The sequence below is a fragment of the Centruroides sculpturatus genome, unplaced genomic scaffold (assembly GCF_000671375.1).
Source record: "Centruroides sculpturatus isolate CEXI.00-Female unplaced genomic scaffold, Cexi_2.0 scaffold1015, whole genome shotgun sequence".
Lineage (NCBI taxonomy): Eukaryota > Metazoa > Arthropoda > Arachnida > Scorpiones > Buthidae > Centruroides > Centruroides sculpturatus.
In genome coordinates this window covers 189,530-208,822 of record NW_019385196.1, presented here as the reverse complement: position 1 = coordinate 208,822, position 19,293 = coordinate 189,530, and the positions used below count along the sequence as shown (strand labels likewise).

Here is a 19,293-nt window from a genome sequence, read left to right as displayed (position 1 = left end):
CAATCTTAATTAAATTTAAAATGGAGTTTAATTAATAATGTGTATATTATCAATTTAAAAAAAAATTAATATATATTAAACTTTCCAAAACCTTATAAAAATAAAATACGGTATTTTTACTATTAAAAAATAATATTGATAACATTAATTTTATACATTTTTAGATCGTGTTTTATTAATCTTTATTTAGAAAATGTTTGTTCTCTTTTCATTTGATTTCGTTAAAAAAAAAAATGCGACTTGTATTTTAAATAGAACACGTGTTTTCATATTTTTTTTATACGTTTAAATCCTGTTTTGATTTGATCAAAAAATTCTTCTTAAATATAAAAATATACTGTCATGTATACTATAATATGAGAGAAAATAGTTTATTGATAATATATAAATAAAAAGTTCATAAAGAAATATTTTTAAGTAAATGGATAAAATTGTGTAAATAAATAAATTAAATGTAGATTAGTAAATTAAATTAAACATTTAAATAAGCTATTAAGAGAAATAAAATTTATCTACTTCATTACAGTAAACACGCGTGGTGAATGAATAAATTCAATGATATACAGTCTAATGGATGGCATAGGTTTGGTGAGTTTCCTTTCTTATTATCTCTTTTAACTAGTGAATTTATAAAGATAAACTGCATTTCTTCCGATTTACTTGATAACTTTTTAGTATATTTATTAAAACATACATATATATTAGTTTTAGAGACGATATACCAAAGCAGTACTAATATAAAGAAGATATTAATGTCAATGTTTGTAAGCGAATTTTCGATTACAAATAACAAAAGAATATTTATAATTTTATAGAACAGTTTTTGCCAATAAATATTTATAATATAAAAATTTCCCTGTTCGGATTATGTAATATTCACCCTATTCGCTATAGGCTATGGCGCCGATTCTTTTTTTCTTAATATTCGTATACGGTTATTTATGACTATTTAATTATAGAAAATATAAAAGAGGGAAAATAGTTAAAACGATATATCGAAACAAAAATACAGGAGACAGAAAAATAAACTTTGACAATTAAAGCAATTGCAATTTATAATTAGGTCTAGTAGACTAATAATAAATCCAAGTAATTATAGCGTGTAGGGTGCTCGTAAGTGTTCGACCCAAAGACTTAACTGTATTTTTTTTTAATTTTTCTAAATATTAGAAATTATTATCGAGCGAGAATGCTACTAAAAATATTTAAAAAAAGGCAAGAAACGAAAATAGATATGCACTCACCTGTGAATAAAAGGGTCACGTAAATGGCCCGATACCACTTCTCACACCAATCCATAGCTACCTGTTGGACCATAGATACGACATGACGATTTGCCGGACCATGGTATGAAACTAAACATCCAAACCCCCCACAGCTAGAGAGCTGGACGAAACGTAACGTTCATTCCTTTATAGATTTCCGAACGATACTTAGCCCAACTCAACCCGCTCACTAGCAGAAGACGAACTGCGCGATCTAGGTAACCGGCATCCACGTAACGGTGCATGGGTTGTGACACAGTTCCCGTTACTTGTGGCTCGAGGCATCGACTGGCTTATAACTGGTTTTGACTCCGTTTTGCTTGTCTGCCTTGAGAAGGTGTTGCGCCTTATTGGAAAGTTTGGCCAATACAACGTCCTTGATATCGTTTCTTTTCTTTTTCGCCTCATAAGGTACACTTATCACTAAATATATGAGATTTTTCTATAAAAATCTTTAAATATACACGTGAGAAATTCTATACTTTCTCTCTATTCTCTTCTAGTTCTCATTTGCATTTGGCATTTCACCTTTCTCGTTCTACAGAACCGCCCTTACTTCTAACTTGGTACATCTTGATTTATGAAGAGAAAGATAAGGTTATTTTAATGTAGTTTCGTTTCGTGTTAAGCAGGTACTACCTGTCTGTTCTGTTCTTTTCCAGTCTATAAAATCTAACAGATAATTTTACTTTATATAAAATCCACTTTTACCTGAATATTTCAATAACTTTTATGAAATAAATTAATGTGTGAGAAAGTACTGCCATGAATAATTACATATTTATATTCTTCCTGCTTATTTAAATAAATAATATTAATGATTATTTTTACAATTTTTATCAATTCTTCTGAATAAAAATAAAAATAACATAAAATACTTTTCAAATCTCTTAATGAAGTATTTACTGTGTTAATTAAATCGAATTTACATTGAAATACTGTATGTGTTGATCTGTTAATACATTATAATTAAGTTATTTTTGAATGAATTTTATAATATTTTAAACATTTTTAATTACGTTATCGGCCAAATGAAATATTTCGATCGTATTCTAACAATCGGGTGACGTACGATATGGATTCATTGTTCTGTCAAATTAATAAAACGATTGTTACAAGTTGCCTAATCAGTTAAACCAAATAATGTCCAAGTTCATCATTCATGGGAAATTTGGAAAAACTTATCAAAAATTGAGTGATTCGAAAACATGGAATGACAAAAAGGATTTGCAAGTGCTTCAAGGTAAGATATCGACGTTTATACACAAAAATTAAACAAATTTACTCTCATTTTTGTTTCAATTATTATGATTTAACGATTCGATTTTGAAACATTTGCTTATTTTATATTTCTTTTTTTTTTATTAATACAGAAAACCATTTCAAAGAATTCTTGACAGTAAGTGTTTTTCTATTATTTCTGATGATTTTCGTATATAACAGTAAGACTATTTTATAATATTATTTAATATATAAACACTTAGTTATTATATTTTAATGTTTTCACGACTTAATTAATTTAATCTCATTATTTGTAATGTTTAAAATATTTTTAAATGGATTAATTCATATTTGAATATATTATAATTTGATTAAATGGTTTGCTATAACTTTAGAAATTTTTAATTTTGTGGACACTCATGTAGGCTTATATTGTTCTTGATATGCAAGGGTGTTATCTAATTCTTTTTGTTAGCGACCCCCGTTTGGAGTAGTGGAAGGCCGTGACATTATCCTGGAATTTGGTTGTTGATCCTGGGAGTCGCGACCCCTTTGGTTGGGACACCATTTCTATATCAATGACAGATTCCTTAAATTTAATCCTAACTTAAAATCTGTAATTTATATTTATATCTTCTATAAAATGTGAGCATTGTTTTGTTTATAATAATGAAAATTTTTCTTTTCATTTTAAATTTATATATAATTTATCAGTTCTCATTCTCATTTGAAATATGACAGGCAACAATTTCAGTCCCCTCACCTAAAGTTTTTAGAATGTCGCGTTTTAAGCTTGTTCTTTTGATATAATGTTAAGTTACTGATTAGGTTATTCTTAATTNGAACTCCTCCATCTTTTAGGATGATCTAAGACGGAGGAGTTGAGAAGAAGGGGCATTGTCCACGTTGGAAATGATCCGAGGGTCAGTTAGAAGCCGGAATTTCCTTGGAGCACTCGATCTATCAGGTAGTCCTTGAGCCACTTTAATGTTTGACTAGTTTTCTGTTAAACTTCGACGAGGGTCACACTACAGAACTTCACGTTTAGCATTTTATTCGGATGACAGATGACAGCTTACGTCATCGTTCGTCATTCACTCCACCTTACTTTCGAGTGTGGGAGGTTTTTAAAATTAGAATAACGAGGGAGGAAAGGTATCCATTTTATAAGATTCCCTCGCGTTACAGATATTATTTCACTCCAATTCTGTTTGAGGATATCTATCTGTATATCTCATTTGCATATCTGGATCGGACGTAACGTTACGTTTAGATAGGGAAAAATAATCTTGTTACTTTTTTATGGTCGGTACGTTTCTTGAACATATCACTGTTTGCCACCGTTATCTGATAAATTGCTAATAAATATATATTCCGTGATATACAGGATAAAAGTAGCGTAACGGTGCGTTTCCTTGTATAAATTTTAATTAATAGTTGTACACATCCTGTTACGGCAATTGAAAGAATTTTGGAAAATCTGCAATGGGTGTTGTTGAATTTATTGATGTCAAGGCAAAAAATATTTCTTTCTTTCTTTTTTTTTTATCTGAATGACCCTTCTCTATTGCGGGTGATGTCGACCTTGACTAGACTCACCTGCTGGGTATCAGAGAGTTCAGAAATAGGAGCTCGAAATCCCATTGTTCTTTGATCTTGTAGGTCATTGATGTGAAAAGAAGCCTTTATCATGTTATCTTGATACAGAAATAATTCTATGTTCTCTGTTCTGTGTTCTGTATATTTTAAGCTATGTCTTCTGTGTTTTCTGTTCTGTATGTTTTTAGTAGTGTTCTTTTGACTTCTAAGTGCATGTTTTGTAACAAGCCTCTTAGAAGTCACTCACCTTTTGACAGCCTCAAAATATGAGGCCTAGATCAAAGGCTCCTCCTGTATTAGGGCTTAGTTTATACTTATAAGGAGTTTACTTATCAAAAATAAAATAATTTTATATATGGAACTATAAATATATCGTTGTATTTAGGCGATTTATGGAAAAAAACCCGTTTGGTAAAGTTAAAAATTTCCCATTATTATAATTATAATTTTTCTCTGTTTTTTATAAGTTTATATGTTACAGATATAATATAATAAAAGGTCAACTTTTCTGAGGTTATTTTTGGTAGGCAAATAGAAATAAATCAATTGGGTGTATGATAAATATCGCTCGAGAAACAATGGACGCCTTATGAAATGGAGCGTGATAAAGTGGATACAACTTAGAAAATAGCATGTAATTCAATCTTCGAAATTGTATATTATTAATAGAATTATTCAAAAATTTTGTCATTTTTCATCTATAACCTAGTTTTATATATAGAAATTTCGAATTTTTCTATAATCCCCAATGATTGGGTTTGTCACGAAAGTGTTTGCAATTCGTGTTTATATTGTTTTGTGCATTATAAAAACACTGAAATTCTAGAAACATCAACATCATCATCATCTTACTATTCGCGTGTTAATGGCAATGATCCAAAACGTGTTGCAACTCCTCCTCATCTGCATACTTTATAAAAATAGAGGAATTAAATAATGTCAGTGCTTATATTTTCGAGAGAAATTAAAGTATCTGTGCCACTTAAAATTGCTAAAAAAGCACGAAAAACAACTGTAGAAATCAGCTTAATATATTCTAGAACAGGATTAATTTATGCTAAATCTTAATGTTCAAGGACGAAACTTGAAATTAATTCTTCACACTATCAATTTTTAGAAGGAAGTCGCTTCATAATAAAACCCACAACGAGTCCTTGATACTGTTTCAAGAAGGAAAAAAAAAGAAATGTTATGTAGGAATGTTCCCTGCTAATTTTTTTATTATTATTATTATTAGCTAAATATAATCATATTTGTCATAATGGGTTCATCTTTAATTCCTGTTTGGTTACACGTTGAAGGCGTCGGCGCTTCTTCAAGCGTGCAAAGACTGCAAACATAATTTAAAGAGGTCATCAGGATTAGCAAGATGCCAAGGAAAAAAAAAAAAGAATTTCGAGAGGAATGACTACTTATAACTGGTATATATATATTAAAAAATAGAGTTAATTTATAGGATAACTCCAGGCTAAAATTTGTTACAACTGTCGAAACGTACTTTCTGTGTTGTTGGAATTTGTAGAGGATAATATGTAAATTAACTCGTGAAATCGCTGTAACAATGCAAATAATTTAGTTTTGGTGGATTCAAAAATATTTTACTGATGCTATATAATAACAATCGCTATAACAGTGCAAAAAATATAGTGGACTTTCGATATAGTGAACTTTCAAAGCTTAAGCTAAATATAGATAATTCACTATACACTGTAAAAGTTCGTTAACCAGGCGCTCCATAATTCGGAATGTTCGGTAATCCGACATGCTAGTATTTCGCTCACGTATAGTTTTTGTTTTTTTAACTGTATTATACGTTCATTATATTTTTGCGAGTTTTTAATTAACACAGTAGAGCCATTCACAATATAATCTTCAGATAGATTGATTAAAGAGCGTGAGTAAACAAGTCGGAAGCATACAGCAGTGTATACTAGTATAAAATGTATAGCTATTCTCACAATGTTACCCGCAGAGTGCATGAAACTACTGACACTTGTAGTGGGATACTGTAGTTGTTCATGGATTCACGCCTCACCAACAAGGCTGGCAAGTGGAGTTTTCCGGGTTTTTCTTCACGTTGTAACACTTAAATAGGAGCAGTTTCACATAGGAAGCCCTCTCGTCAAATTACTTAATTCAATATAAACCTATACCTGCAATATTAAAATCGCGCATAATATGAAATTTTATGAAAATACGAAAACGTCTGGTAATCTGGCACCATCTGGTCTCGTATGTGCCGGATTAACGAAAGTCTACTGCACATAAAGAACGACAAAAGCCGATAAAATTGTTTACCATATCGGGTAGTCACTGTATTTAAAAGTTTTGCAATTTAGTGACTAATTCCCTGACGCTTTCTGTAGTAAGAATCATTGACAATAGGGTAACTACAACCATTATTATTGGGAGTCGAATTGGAACGTGCAAACTAACATTCAATCCTGCCACTAGCGATAGAGATGTAGAGTAAAAACTCTTATATAGTGTATATACGCGTGTAGGCTTCATTCAAGTCCTTTTCTTCTACTTATTTGAAATTTTTCTTAATTTATTAAAGGTAAGAAGACCCGGGTTTCATGGGTCCCCTTCCTGGTTACGCTACTAACGCTATAACAATGCGAAATATTTAGGAGTTTTGCTATATTGGTGAATAATAAAACCCTTTTCTGTTGCTCTTTTGTCTTAAATTTGTCGACTGGAACTATTGTTATCGCGCTGTTTCCTTTAATTCGAAGCCATTTCTGTACTACTTTTTTTAAAACTCTGTTACCAGAATAATGAGTTTTCATCCTTGAAAAATGAATAAAAATGTTTTTTTTTCTAGGTTTTACTAATCTTTCCTTTCTATTATTTATCAGGGAAATTCATCACGCTTAATTATATTGTTGAGATTCTAGATACCTTGTATAATTATAGTTAGTCTATACATAAATAACTTTCTATTGAATTTTATACGGAACTGCACGGAACGAGAGATCGTAAAGCATTACCTGGCTGACCCTACCAGTGGCTTAATGGATAAAATCCCTGAACACTAGTAGTTGATCGCGGTTTCGCGCATTATGAGTTAGCCGCGTGTAGTTTTCCGTGTTTTCTCCACGTGTCTAACATCTAAACAGGAGTCAGTCTCTCATTAGTAATATAGTTTTCAAAGATCAAACACTAATAAACTTCAGATTAATTTCAAATAATACAATCATTAATCTATTTCTGGTTAAAATTCTTTAAAATCGAAAAATAATTTTAACCAGAAATAGATTAATGATTGTATTTGAAATTGATCAAATGTCGAGGTCACAAAATCGATTTTGTGGCTCGACATTTGATCAATCTCAAATAGTTTAACCAGAAATCGATTTTTGAGCAGTTTAAATGCTTTATTTAACTAAAATAAACAAAAATAGATTTTTTTAATCGATTACAGATTTAAACAGACATCCACTTCGCGGGGTCGCGCCTGACCAATGGACTGGCCACGTGGAGTTTTCCGAATTTTCTTTCTTCACATGCCCGACACTTCAATAAGGGCTAGTTTCCCATAGAAAGTCCTCTCGGGCACGCGCCCTTGGCACATTGCCCATTTGTTACCTTATCCCATCAATCCTTAAAGAAGCATTGATTATGATCGAGTTCTTACATAGATCTGGATCAATTATACGGTTTAGGGCCCTACCTCTCTTTCGAAGTCATCAAAGTATATGAATAAATTCATCAAATAAGTAAGAAATTTCTCACCACTCATGAAAAGTAACTTTAGTTTATATCACTTTCATATCAAGTATTTTTATTTAAAAGAATAAATTTTAGGGGCCCTTTGCATCCGGAGGTCGTCTATGCACTCCGTCTGAATAGAAATATCTTAATTACTCTTTCTTACGAAATAATTTTATTTTACTTTCCTTAAGGATAAATTTGGATAATAGCGATAATTTCTTAGCCTTTGATCCTTAAAAATATAGATTAAAATAATTTTCAGATAGCTTAATATATTCAAAATTTAATATAACAAATTTTGATATTAAGGAATACAGAAATAATTTTAAAAATTATAATTTGTCAAAATTGATTAAATAAATCAGAAATAATCGATTTCTTATCATCAGTAATCGATTTCAAAACGACTAATTCAGAAAATCGATGTGTAATCGATTTCAATTTAATAACAAATCGATTTAAAAATTTAATCGATTTTAAACAATGGTTTAAAACAAAACGAGAAATTAATCGATTTTTGATCAATTATAAATAATATTAATTAATGAAAGATCGATTTTAAACGAGTTCACCAATTATCGGTTTTTACTTCATTAAAAATCGATTTTTTTTTTTGAACAATTTATCGAAATGAATAAAGTTTTGAAGCTAAATAAATGATTTTTATCTAAAATTTAATAATTAATTTCGATGATTTTTATAGAGGCATCCCCCTTCGGTAGATTGCCCACGTGTTGCGTTGCCATATACAAATAATCCAGTCTCCGGAGCGATAGGTTGAAGCCTTAACTACCTCCATCATCTCCCTGTCGAATTCTACAGTTTTATCAATTTCTACAGATCTATAATTCAAGTAGCAATTTTAAACGAATTAATTATTGATCTATCTTAGATTATTTAATTACAAATTATTAATCAATTATCATAAATGCGTAAATTCCTATCTCAAAACGTGAACTAGATTTATACTGGCTTACCTCGCTTGGACCAATTTTCAAACTGGTATTAAAGAACTGGTTCAGAATAACAAATGTCTTAGCTCCATGTATTATAACCCTTAACGCATAAATATTAGAATTTATATGTTTAGTTTTGTTATCTCTGATGCCTTAAAAATCTGTTTGTGTATTACTTGTATGCATACTAAAACTCCACTTCTGTAATTGTATGGAATCTGGCAGTGTCATCGAGAACAGTTTCCAAAATATTGGGAACAGCTTACAAAATGTTATCTACTCTAATTAATTCATCTATTTGTTATATTATTGCTGATTTAAATCTAATTGTAGTATTTACTGATCATCATAACAGAAGGCTAATCATACTAATGCATGTAAAAATACATATAAAATTTTAGTTTTATAAATATTATTTATCTGTCTAAATATTTATAGAAGATTTCCCGATTTTTATATTTAAAATAGCTCATAATTTTTAAAATAACTAATTAAACTTTGTTTTATAATAAACTCTTTAATGTTTGTTCTTATCGTGTCAGTCTCTGTTAGCCTATATTCGGTATATAACAACTTACAAACTTCCGATATCTATAAAAGGATTGATACTCCTTCTATTTATATCCAAACCGGATATAAAAAGAGGAAAAGAAAAAAAAAATACTGTATCTGTATGTCAGATTGTTTTCATTGATTACGATTTCTTATACAATTATTTGCGTACTATATCAATTCTAGATCGAATTCCAATAGAGGAGTCAATTACAAGAGCAGCTTAGCGCTCGTTCGACGCGTGAGGGCGCTAACCTTACCGATTACCGCCAGGTGTCGCTGCATCTGTTTTCCGCCAGGCGACTGCAGCGACATCTTCGACTGCAGCGACATCTTATTAGTGAAGGAAGTGAAATGCTTCACAAGTTCATTGGCAGCACTAGCATGCCTGCGACTCATTGTTAAACTAGGCCATTTGTTTATGTCCCCCCTTTAGCTTCCATCCAAGGAAATGTCCATCTGTCGCCATGTCTGTCTGACCTCTTTCTTTCCCGGTCACATATTTCGGATTATTGCTCGAATTTCGCCCACGAATCTCACTTTTCCACCTCACGACTGAGGGAACAATAAGAAAACGTTTTTTTTTTGACGCTAATCATGACGACACTTAATAGGTTAATGCGAAGAATAAATAGATAAACCAGTGGCATATCTCATATTAATAATAAGTTAGTGTGAAAAATTGCTTTATATAAGGCCTCAAATAGCTAGGTCGATGTTCCAGGACGCTTACAAGAGGAATGACCCAATTGATGATAGCCGATTTCCTGTTTAATAATGCATTTGTGCGATACTAAGAAAGGAAAAGAAAGTAAAAAGAAAAGAAGAAGAAAGTAGTAAAGCTGCTTTGTAAATTTACGATGGGTCTGAGCCTGAAAGTAAAGTTTACTTCTGGTTTCAACTTTCATTTAAATGATTTCTCTACTGAAATATAATATAATTTTTTCATTTTTATTACTTGATTTTAGTATTTTTTTCCTTGATGATTTTACTAAATGCGGCTTTCTGTAATCGAGTCGTGTTCGTTGGTATCATGGCTGAAAACACGATGCAGAACTCACATTACCTAACGAAATTTTTATATCTACTGACCAATTTAAGGTATTTTTAAGCTTAAATTATACATTAAGTATAAAAAAAAATTTGCTCGTGGATCGAAAACGTTTATTTTAAACGTTTTTTTATGATTTAAAATAATTGATTTCATAAGGTATCAGGTTGTATCTGCTGGTATATATCAATTAAGCAGCGACAAAGAAAAAAATTCTTCTGTTAAATGAAGTATTTTAACGAAACAACGAGATAAAAGAAATAAATAAATAAATAATGTTTATGCAACTCGACCAGAAAAATTTAAATGAGGATTGCTCAAGAATTTAGTAGTCACCGTTTCGATAGAGGACACTTAACCATTATGTCTTACCACTAATTGTAATGCTTTGTATTCTATTAACGGATAGACATGACTACAGCATTTGTAACGAGATAAATGATCAACATGCGATTTTTTCGGTGTTTAAAAATTAATTTATGGCATTTTCTAACTTTGTGGAATTTTTCCTTGATGATTTTACTAATTGAGGCGTGTTCGTTGGTATCATGGCTGAAAACACGATGCAGAACTTTCACTATAAAGTTATGTATTACCAAAATTTTATGTCTGCTGACAAATTAAAATATTTTTAAATGGATTAATTCATATTTGAATATATTATAATTTGATTAAATGGTTTGCTATAACTTTAGAAATTTTTAATTTTGTGGACACTCATGTAGGCTTATATTGTTCTTGATATGCAAGGGTGTTATCTAATTCTTTTTGTTAGCGACCCCCGTTTGGAGTAGTGGAAGGCCGTGACATTATCCTGGAATTTGGTTGTTGATCCTGGGAGTCGCGACCCCTTTGGTTGGGACACCATTTCTATATCAATGACAGATTCCTTAAATTTAATCCTAACTTAAAATCTGTAATTTATATTTATATCTTCTATAAAATGTGAGCATTGTTTTGTTTATAATAATGAAAATTTTTCTTTTCATTTTAAATTTATATATAATTTATCAGTTCTCATTCTCATTTGAAATATGACAGGCAACAATTTCAGTCCCCTCACCTAAAGTTTTTAGAATGTCGCGTTTTAAGCTTGTTCTTTTGATATAATGTTAAGTTACTGATTAGGTTATTCTTAATTCAACAATTAAATTTAAAACTGATTCATGAAATTATCTTTCCTGTAATGTAACGTCATAATTTTAATGTAGAATACTTGCTTCGTTAATTCATAGCGAAGAAATTGAAGATAGTATAACAAAATAACATAAAAAAGTAAATATTATAATCTATGATTACATCATTCCACAGCTGTTAAATATTTAAAAAGCATAACGTACCACTTGAAAGTTTAATTTTAGCTCTTAATATATTGATTNTCAAGCAAAACAGAAGTTACTTTATGAGCAAGACTGGTGAACATAGAAATGAAAATTATTAAATGTTGAGTTGTAATGTTTAGAATTTATATTTATGATGTAAATAAAAGTTATTTCTTGTTGACATCATATTATTTATGTGAAAATAATTTTGTTTTTCTATATTTATAGAAAGTATTATTTGCATATTAGGGGTTTGGTGGTTAAAGGTCAAAGAGGTTGGAAGATAGAGATCATATCTCGAGTGGGATAGGACTTAATGACGATTTTACTCGTTATCAGCATTTGCAATTTTTATTTATTTTTTTATAAAACTCCTCAACCATCAATAAGCTTTTTGCCACTTTATAATATGAGATTTTAAAAACTTTATAACGTGGTGCTACCCACGATTTTAAAGTTTGGCTGGAAAGTTATGTAACTCGCTGCTAGATTTTTTTAAAATACAGAATAGAACATTTTAACTCCATCAGTAGTATGTAAAATGTAGAATTCAATTTTATTTGTTTTCTCCAGTATTAGATGATCAAATTTTCAAATATATAATTTAAAAAATTGTTACCAGACACTAATTTTATAAGTAACATATTTTTTCTAACTTAAAAAATTATCTAGTTTTAATAAATTATCATCTACTTCTCCATAAATAGCTAATGAAATATTTTATTATTACTCTTTATATTGACTTTCTACATACAACTATGATATGTTTGCTTTCCAAAGAGTTTTTATTGCAGAATGCTTCAGCTAGAATGCGAGCAACAATACAAAATTTATGCAAAACGTTTTATAAAATTAATATAAAAATTATTTTCGAATCTTTTATACTATATAGACTAGGGGAATAATAATCATTGAACAAAAGTTCGTTGGATTATTTGAAGGCCATGAAATATATTTGAATAATTAGAAACTTAATTTATCAATTTAAAAAATCTAGATAAATTTTAAAAAATACAAACTCAATAAAGATTGAAGTTATTTTAGGCATTCGATTACCTATTATGAATTGCATTTAAAAAAAATATTTCATAAACAGTTTAAAGAATTTCGAAATCTAATATCAACATAAATTGAATAGTGCTTGTATTAAATGGAAAGAAAGCCCATCCCCTAATCACTAATCAGTTCTGTAATGAAAGCCAGATAAGTAATATATATCTTACTGAAAAAAATCCAGCAACAAATTGCTTAACTTTCCCGGAAACATATGCTAATAAAGAGTAAAAGGGCTTGTGTGTGTGTCTAGTATTTATCTCCCCACCCCTTCGACCTGTAATCACCAAAATTTAATAGCATAAATTCCCATAAATACACAAACTTCCCTGCAAAATTTCAGAAATTTTCGACAACAGGAGTTATTAAGCTTAAAAGAGGGTGAACAAAATTGCACCCTCCACACTTTTTTGCATTTCTCGATGTTTCAAGGTGTCCTGAGTCCGAACCGAAAATGTAAAAATGTTTTTGGGGGTCATTTTTTGACCGATTGCGTTATTTTCCCTGTTATACATAACAACCGAAAACTTTTTTTTTTAAATTCCACTTCTAATAGTTAACATACTTGCTTACGATGAGTTGCAATTGGTAAAATAAAAAAAAGAACAGTTTCACTTCACTAACTTTAACAAGTACTTATAGAGTAAAGACGAACACTTATGACGTGTGAAATTAGCCGTGATCGTCTAGTGGTTAGGACATTGCGTTGTGGCTGCAATAACCCAGGTTCAAATCCTGGTCACGGCACTAAGATTTTTTTTTCTTTTTAAATGTTTAATTTTCAAATATTTAAAATGTTCTCTTGGTCTTCTTTTTATTGACGAAAAATTGATTAATTAGCTAATTCTGGGACTTCAAAATATTCTAAATTTACGTCAGGACGACAAGCTAGTTGGAAGATCTTATGCGAGTGCAATTTGGACACTGAGTCGGGATTACTATTTACAAGAGAACCCATTTAATTGAATAAAAACATGCCTAAAATTTTTTTTCTATTACTCGCCTGTAAAAGATAGAGTTATTAACGGTCTAAGGAGATAGTCCGTAGAAGGTCCGAATGCCTTTGTCTAAAGAAGGCCCAAGGGTTCGCTTCGTTCAGTGGAATTTTTGGACCAGATAGGAACATTTTTTAATGCGGCTGGAGGATATCCTGGAATGCAACGAATCGACAATAAAGAGTGGATCCAGGATAAGAACTTTTACAGGTTAAATAAATCATTTTACTATATCACTGTTTAGTTTTGTGTCTTTTTTATTCGAAAGGTGGGAGTCTAACTACCCCGTTGAACAACATTCTAGCACGTTATTTCGAACTGTTTTGGCCTCACAAAATGATTAATGAATAATAGTATTACTATAGAAAAATACAATGCACTAAATATGTTATTTTTTCTAATATAGTTTTAAATTCTTGTGCAAGTAATACCGTTTTACATTCAAAAAATTTGTCTTATTAAGAAACCGGATATTTTATTTGTTTTGATTTTCATTTTAAAAAATTGAGTTTTATTTTGTATTATTAATAAGCTGTAACAAAGCTGCAAAAGTTACATAAAATTATTCTAATCATAATTATCTGAAATTTATTCATTTTACTGTCCAGGCTCTGTTATATATAACAGAGGAAAGTATGGCGATCAGTCAAAAAATCATCCCCTCAAAAATTTTACATTTTTGGACTCAGAGGACCTTGAAACGCCGAGAAATGCAAAAAATTTGGGTTTTTTTTCCTGTGTTTTTCCTTTTGAGAAAATCTCCGAAACTTTGCTGGGAGGTTTGTATATTAGGGGAATTGATGCTATTAAATTTTGGTGGTTAAAGGTCGACAGAGTGGAGAAATAAAGGAGAGTCGTGTGTCATATCTCCAGTAGGGTCGGACTTAATGACGATTTTCCTCGTTTTTAGCATTTACAATTATTTATTTATTTATTTATAAAATCCATCCATATCCTCAAAATTAAGCATTTGCCATTTTATAATAATTAAAAGTATAAAAAGTTTATTTAAAATAAAATATAACAACATATGGCGCACCAAAATTTTAAATGTTGCCTGGAAAGTTAAGCAACTCGTTGCTGGATTTTTTTTAATTGTCGATTTTGTATATTCAAGCTCCTTTACTCTATCTATTCCGTTCTAGCAGAAATTCTGCAAGTCTTTATTTTTTTTTTCATTGATTTCTTACATACCTTGCTTACATACAAGGCTTACATACCTTGTACTATGTAGGAAAAAATGACGTTTCTAAAAATATTTTTAACAATTTTCTTAATCCTCATTTCCTATCAACAGATGCTATAAACATTCTCTTCTTAAAGGTTATAGAATTACTTCATCTTCTCATACTTTCTATGTGAACAATATTAAAACTATAATCTTTAACTGCTTTATGCTATATCTTACTAGCTAGTATGATATAGCATAAAGCATTATGTCATACATAAACACTCTTACTTGTGTCCTAAAGCTCTTGTAACTGGTAGGACACAGCAAGATTATTTTTGCATTTAAAATAATATTAAATGATGCAAAAAAATATTAATTTTATTATAATTTGATTTGAATGGGTCTAAATAAAAAATAATAAATAATTGTAGTTATTGTTTTATTTAAACAATTGGAGAAGTTCAAGCTTTATATAAATCGTTTAAATTTATTTATTTTTTTTCGTTATGTAAATAAATAAATAAAGACAAATAAATTAATTTGTCTTACTCCAATAATTTCTAGTAAAATATTATATTTAAACACTTAATTCATTCAAACTAATATAAATTTAAATAAATAAATAAACATTAAATACTTAAAAATTAATAATTAAACGACTATTTTTTATAATTTATATATATATATGTTTAAAATTCTATAAATAAAACTATTTACTATCATATAAATGAAAAAGAAATAATCATTGTAGGCTACGCATGATATACAATGAGTGTAAATATACAGGAAACGTCACGAGCACGTGATGTGTTTTGGCTTACGTGCCGTCTCATTATTAGAACACGTGCTATAACGGGGATATTTTCAGAATGAAGATGGATGCATCTTCACTATTACACTGTTTCAAAATATCTTTAAAGAAATATTTAAATAAATCTGATTTCTCAAATATCAATTTGATATGCGGACTTATAAAGCTATGTGATGACAGTGATTGATAATATAATGATGCTTCATCAATTTTACTTTTTTAAGCTGTAGACATCATTCCAAATCTTTCTTATATTGATAATAAATCAAATGTTCTAATCTTTCGAATAAATCAAACTTTTTTAGAACTTATCTTCCTTCAGGGAAACCGAACTAAAAGTTTATATTCTATTACATTAAACGAATAACATAGTTCTAACAATATTTTATGAAAAATTTATTATCTTATTGGGAGATGGGTCCAAAATTGAGTTTTATTTAGACTAATTATGTAGAAGTAGTCAACAGAAATATGCTTAATTTAATATACGAATGCTTTGAATCTTCTTCAACGGCCATCATCTGGTTGCAAACTTGTAAGTTCAACGGTTCAGATTTAAATAAATATGCGACAAGTTAACCTTGCGTGTTCGATATACGTACATTCCGAAACAATTTAAATATAAAATACAATAAATAAATTCCTGTATAAAGTTAAAACGTAAAAATAAGCCACCAGTCTACACGATATTTTGCTTTAAAGGGAATACATCAATGCAATATTCGAGCAATTCGTCCAGGGAGGACTTTCTATGTGAAACTGATCCCTATTTAGGTGTTATCAACTATCAGGTTTTATCCGCTGGACCACTTGTGGGCTAATCTGTACAGTCTTCCAAATATATGATAGAGAATTGCATCTCAATTCCTTCTACGAAAACCTTCTGTTGTGTGTAAAATTTATAAGATAAAAATGAATTTGTCAATTTTAAAACAAATCAAACTACAGTATTTTATAATTTAATCTCAAATAAGAAAAAAATTTAATGTAAAATTACAAAATAAAATACATTGAAATATAAAATAGCATTTAATTACATNTATATATATATATATATATAATTAACGTAAGCTCATTATTATTCCAAAAATGTTTTACCTCGATACAATCTTTAATATTTTTTTCCTTTGTTCCTCGCATAAAATAAGTTAAGTCACGCTTTGGAACACGAGTGAAGACGACTCAATTTTTATTAATCTAATAATTTTAATGCATCAGTAAGTATCGAAATCACGGGGTAAAAAAAAAAGTATATTTTAATAGTTTAGAAGGAAGTTAATACGAAAAATAACAATTAAAATTATGTTAAATATGCATTTACTATTGAACTAGAACTGAAAATAATTAAATTTAGAATAAATATTTAAGTTGTAAATGAAGTTTATTGCATTAAAAACATGGAAAATGAGATCAAGTTTCCGTTTTTAATGTTTATAAATATATTCTAATAACAAAAACACGAACTAGAACTGCGAAAAGAACAGTATGCGAATTATTTCCTTGACATTGTAGCCTAGAAACATCAGGAAATGTCTATAAAATTGCTTCAAATCGCAAAACAAGAGAGATCAATCCTAGTAGACTACACGTTAAAACGATTAAGAACTGGTCAGGATCAATTTCTATCAATTTTCCTAACATCATTTCACTCTCAAGTATCCAATTCTGAGCTATTTGCTACTATATAATACGATACGAATTTCAATTCTCACAGCATTTTCGATCGACATAAATTCCCAACCTCAATCATAAGTGAAAACAATGGACGACATATCTTATAAACATCCTGATTATTTGTTGACGTGACTTTAAACAAAATTCTAGTAATTGCTAACAACGTTTCTATTGTCCAAAGTTAGTGTCGTGTCCCTATAGAGTTATTTTGTGTAATTTTTCGTGAATTGTTTTTTTTTATATATACCGTGTTTCCCATTTTTTTCTCTTTATATATATATAGGCTATATAAGTAAATAATGCTTAAATTTTTGGTAAATGATGGTAGAAAACTATTCATTTAATAACAGTTGTTAACATAAAACGGTCTGTTTGTTTAGAAAAACGATTATTTTTGAGTCACTTTTGTTCCAGGTGATAGGTTTGCTTTCTTAACAGTATTTTATATGTATTAAAGATTTTCTACAACTACAAAATGTTAAGATATCGAACGAAGTAGAACAGTTATTGCCTTAGGAAAATTTTTATACAAAACAAATCGACATTTTCTCTACAGGGTTTAACGAACTGTTTTTTTTTTTTTTTTTTAATTAGACTCCCCTAAAATATGCATCATCATCTACATAAATGTAATTATTAAATTATTAATTAATTAATTAATTAAACAGTTTCATTCATGACGGGCGAAACGTGAGTAGGGTTGCACGCTCTTAAATTAATTTAAAAAAAAAAAAAGAATATTTTTATGATGAAAATGTGTAAAACGCCTTTTTTGGTTCGATTCATTCAAAATATTTTACTGAATTAAATTGAGTTGGGTGTTACCGAAAAACCTATTTATCACGGACATTTTTGTTTAATATGACAATTCAACAATACAGTAGCTTCGGTGATTATATATTTTTCAAAATTGTATATTGTCTTCTTGCACGATAATTGAATAAAAACGGCTCTAATTTATATGAATAATATAGAAAGAAATGTCCTTTCTCTCTTCAATCCCTTCATTGTTTTCTTTTCTTTTTTTTTTTTTTTAGTTTGGTTGGTCGGTAACCTAAAGGGTCATGTATACCGTTCATCACCACGTTTGTTGCGTGACTTTGCGTGACAGATACGATGTTTCCGGGTCACGAAGTAGAAGATTCACGAAAATGGGAAGATGGGAAAGAAAAAAAAAATAAGTAAACTTAAGTCAAAACTCCGAAACAAAATGTTAAATATACTCTTAGAGAGATCGAGTGGGTTACTAACCCATTTTGTGCAATGGGATATATAGATTAAGCGGTTTTTTAAGTAATGATACCTTTCATTTATTCACGGTGCACTTGACAATAGACTGTAAGATATAGTAGTGCACAAAATTTAAGGAGTTTCTTCCCCCTTTCGCTGTTTTTTTTCTCTACAAACAATGCATTTGAGGCACGCCCATAACAGGTGTTCCACCTACAACTGATAGGTGCTCCATTTTACAAATCATAATCATGTGACATAGCTAAAGTAACTTAATAACATTATATAGAACAATTGACTTCAATCTTTCATTTAAAAGTAAGTTTATCTCGTAGGATAACAATAAACCAAGAAACAAAATGGTTCCGCTTTGTTTTTCTAGTCATATGGAGTGAAATTTCGTTTTTTTTACTAAATTTAATATTCGAAAAATAAATTTTACCAATTCTTTTACTACCTTTCTTTTTTCCTAATGGTCCCTGAAGCTGTTAAACCTGTTGATAAAATCACATTAGTTTACCGACGCAAGGCCGCTAACCATGCTGAATAAAAAAAAAATAAAAATAGAAAACAATAAGAAAACCGGACAGAGCCGTCTTGTCTAGTTTAAAAGTACGAATTGGATTTTAAATCGGCTTAATGGATAAGAGAAAGTTGTAGGACGATGTTATTAACA

At 29.6% G+C, this 19,293-nt stretch overlaps 1 protein-coding gene and 1 non-coding gene across 3 annotated transcripts in view; one reads left to right on the top strand and one right to left on the bottom strand.

The window, feature by feature from the left end:
- Positions 1–19,293, bottom strand: part of LOC111636008 — a 58,374-nt gene that overhangs the window by 20,740 nt on the left and 18,341 nt on the right. The window contains exon 1 of one of the 2 annotated variants that reach the window (XM_023381160.1): positions 1,245–1,909. The exons of the other annotated variant lie outside the window; for it this stretch is intronic. Coding sequence (XP_023236928.1) covers positions 1,245–1,317 — 73 coding nt within the window. The 5' untranslated portion in view covers positions 1,318–1,909. Of the gene's footprint in view, positions 1–1,244; positions 1,910–19,293 lie in introns of those variants that run through there. 2 annotated transcript variants of the gene reach the window in all.
- On the top strand, positions 13,412–13,483 carry Trnah-gug. Its single transcript has one exon. It is a non-coding gene; the product is annotated as a tRNA-His (tRNA).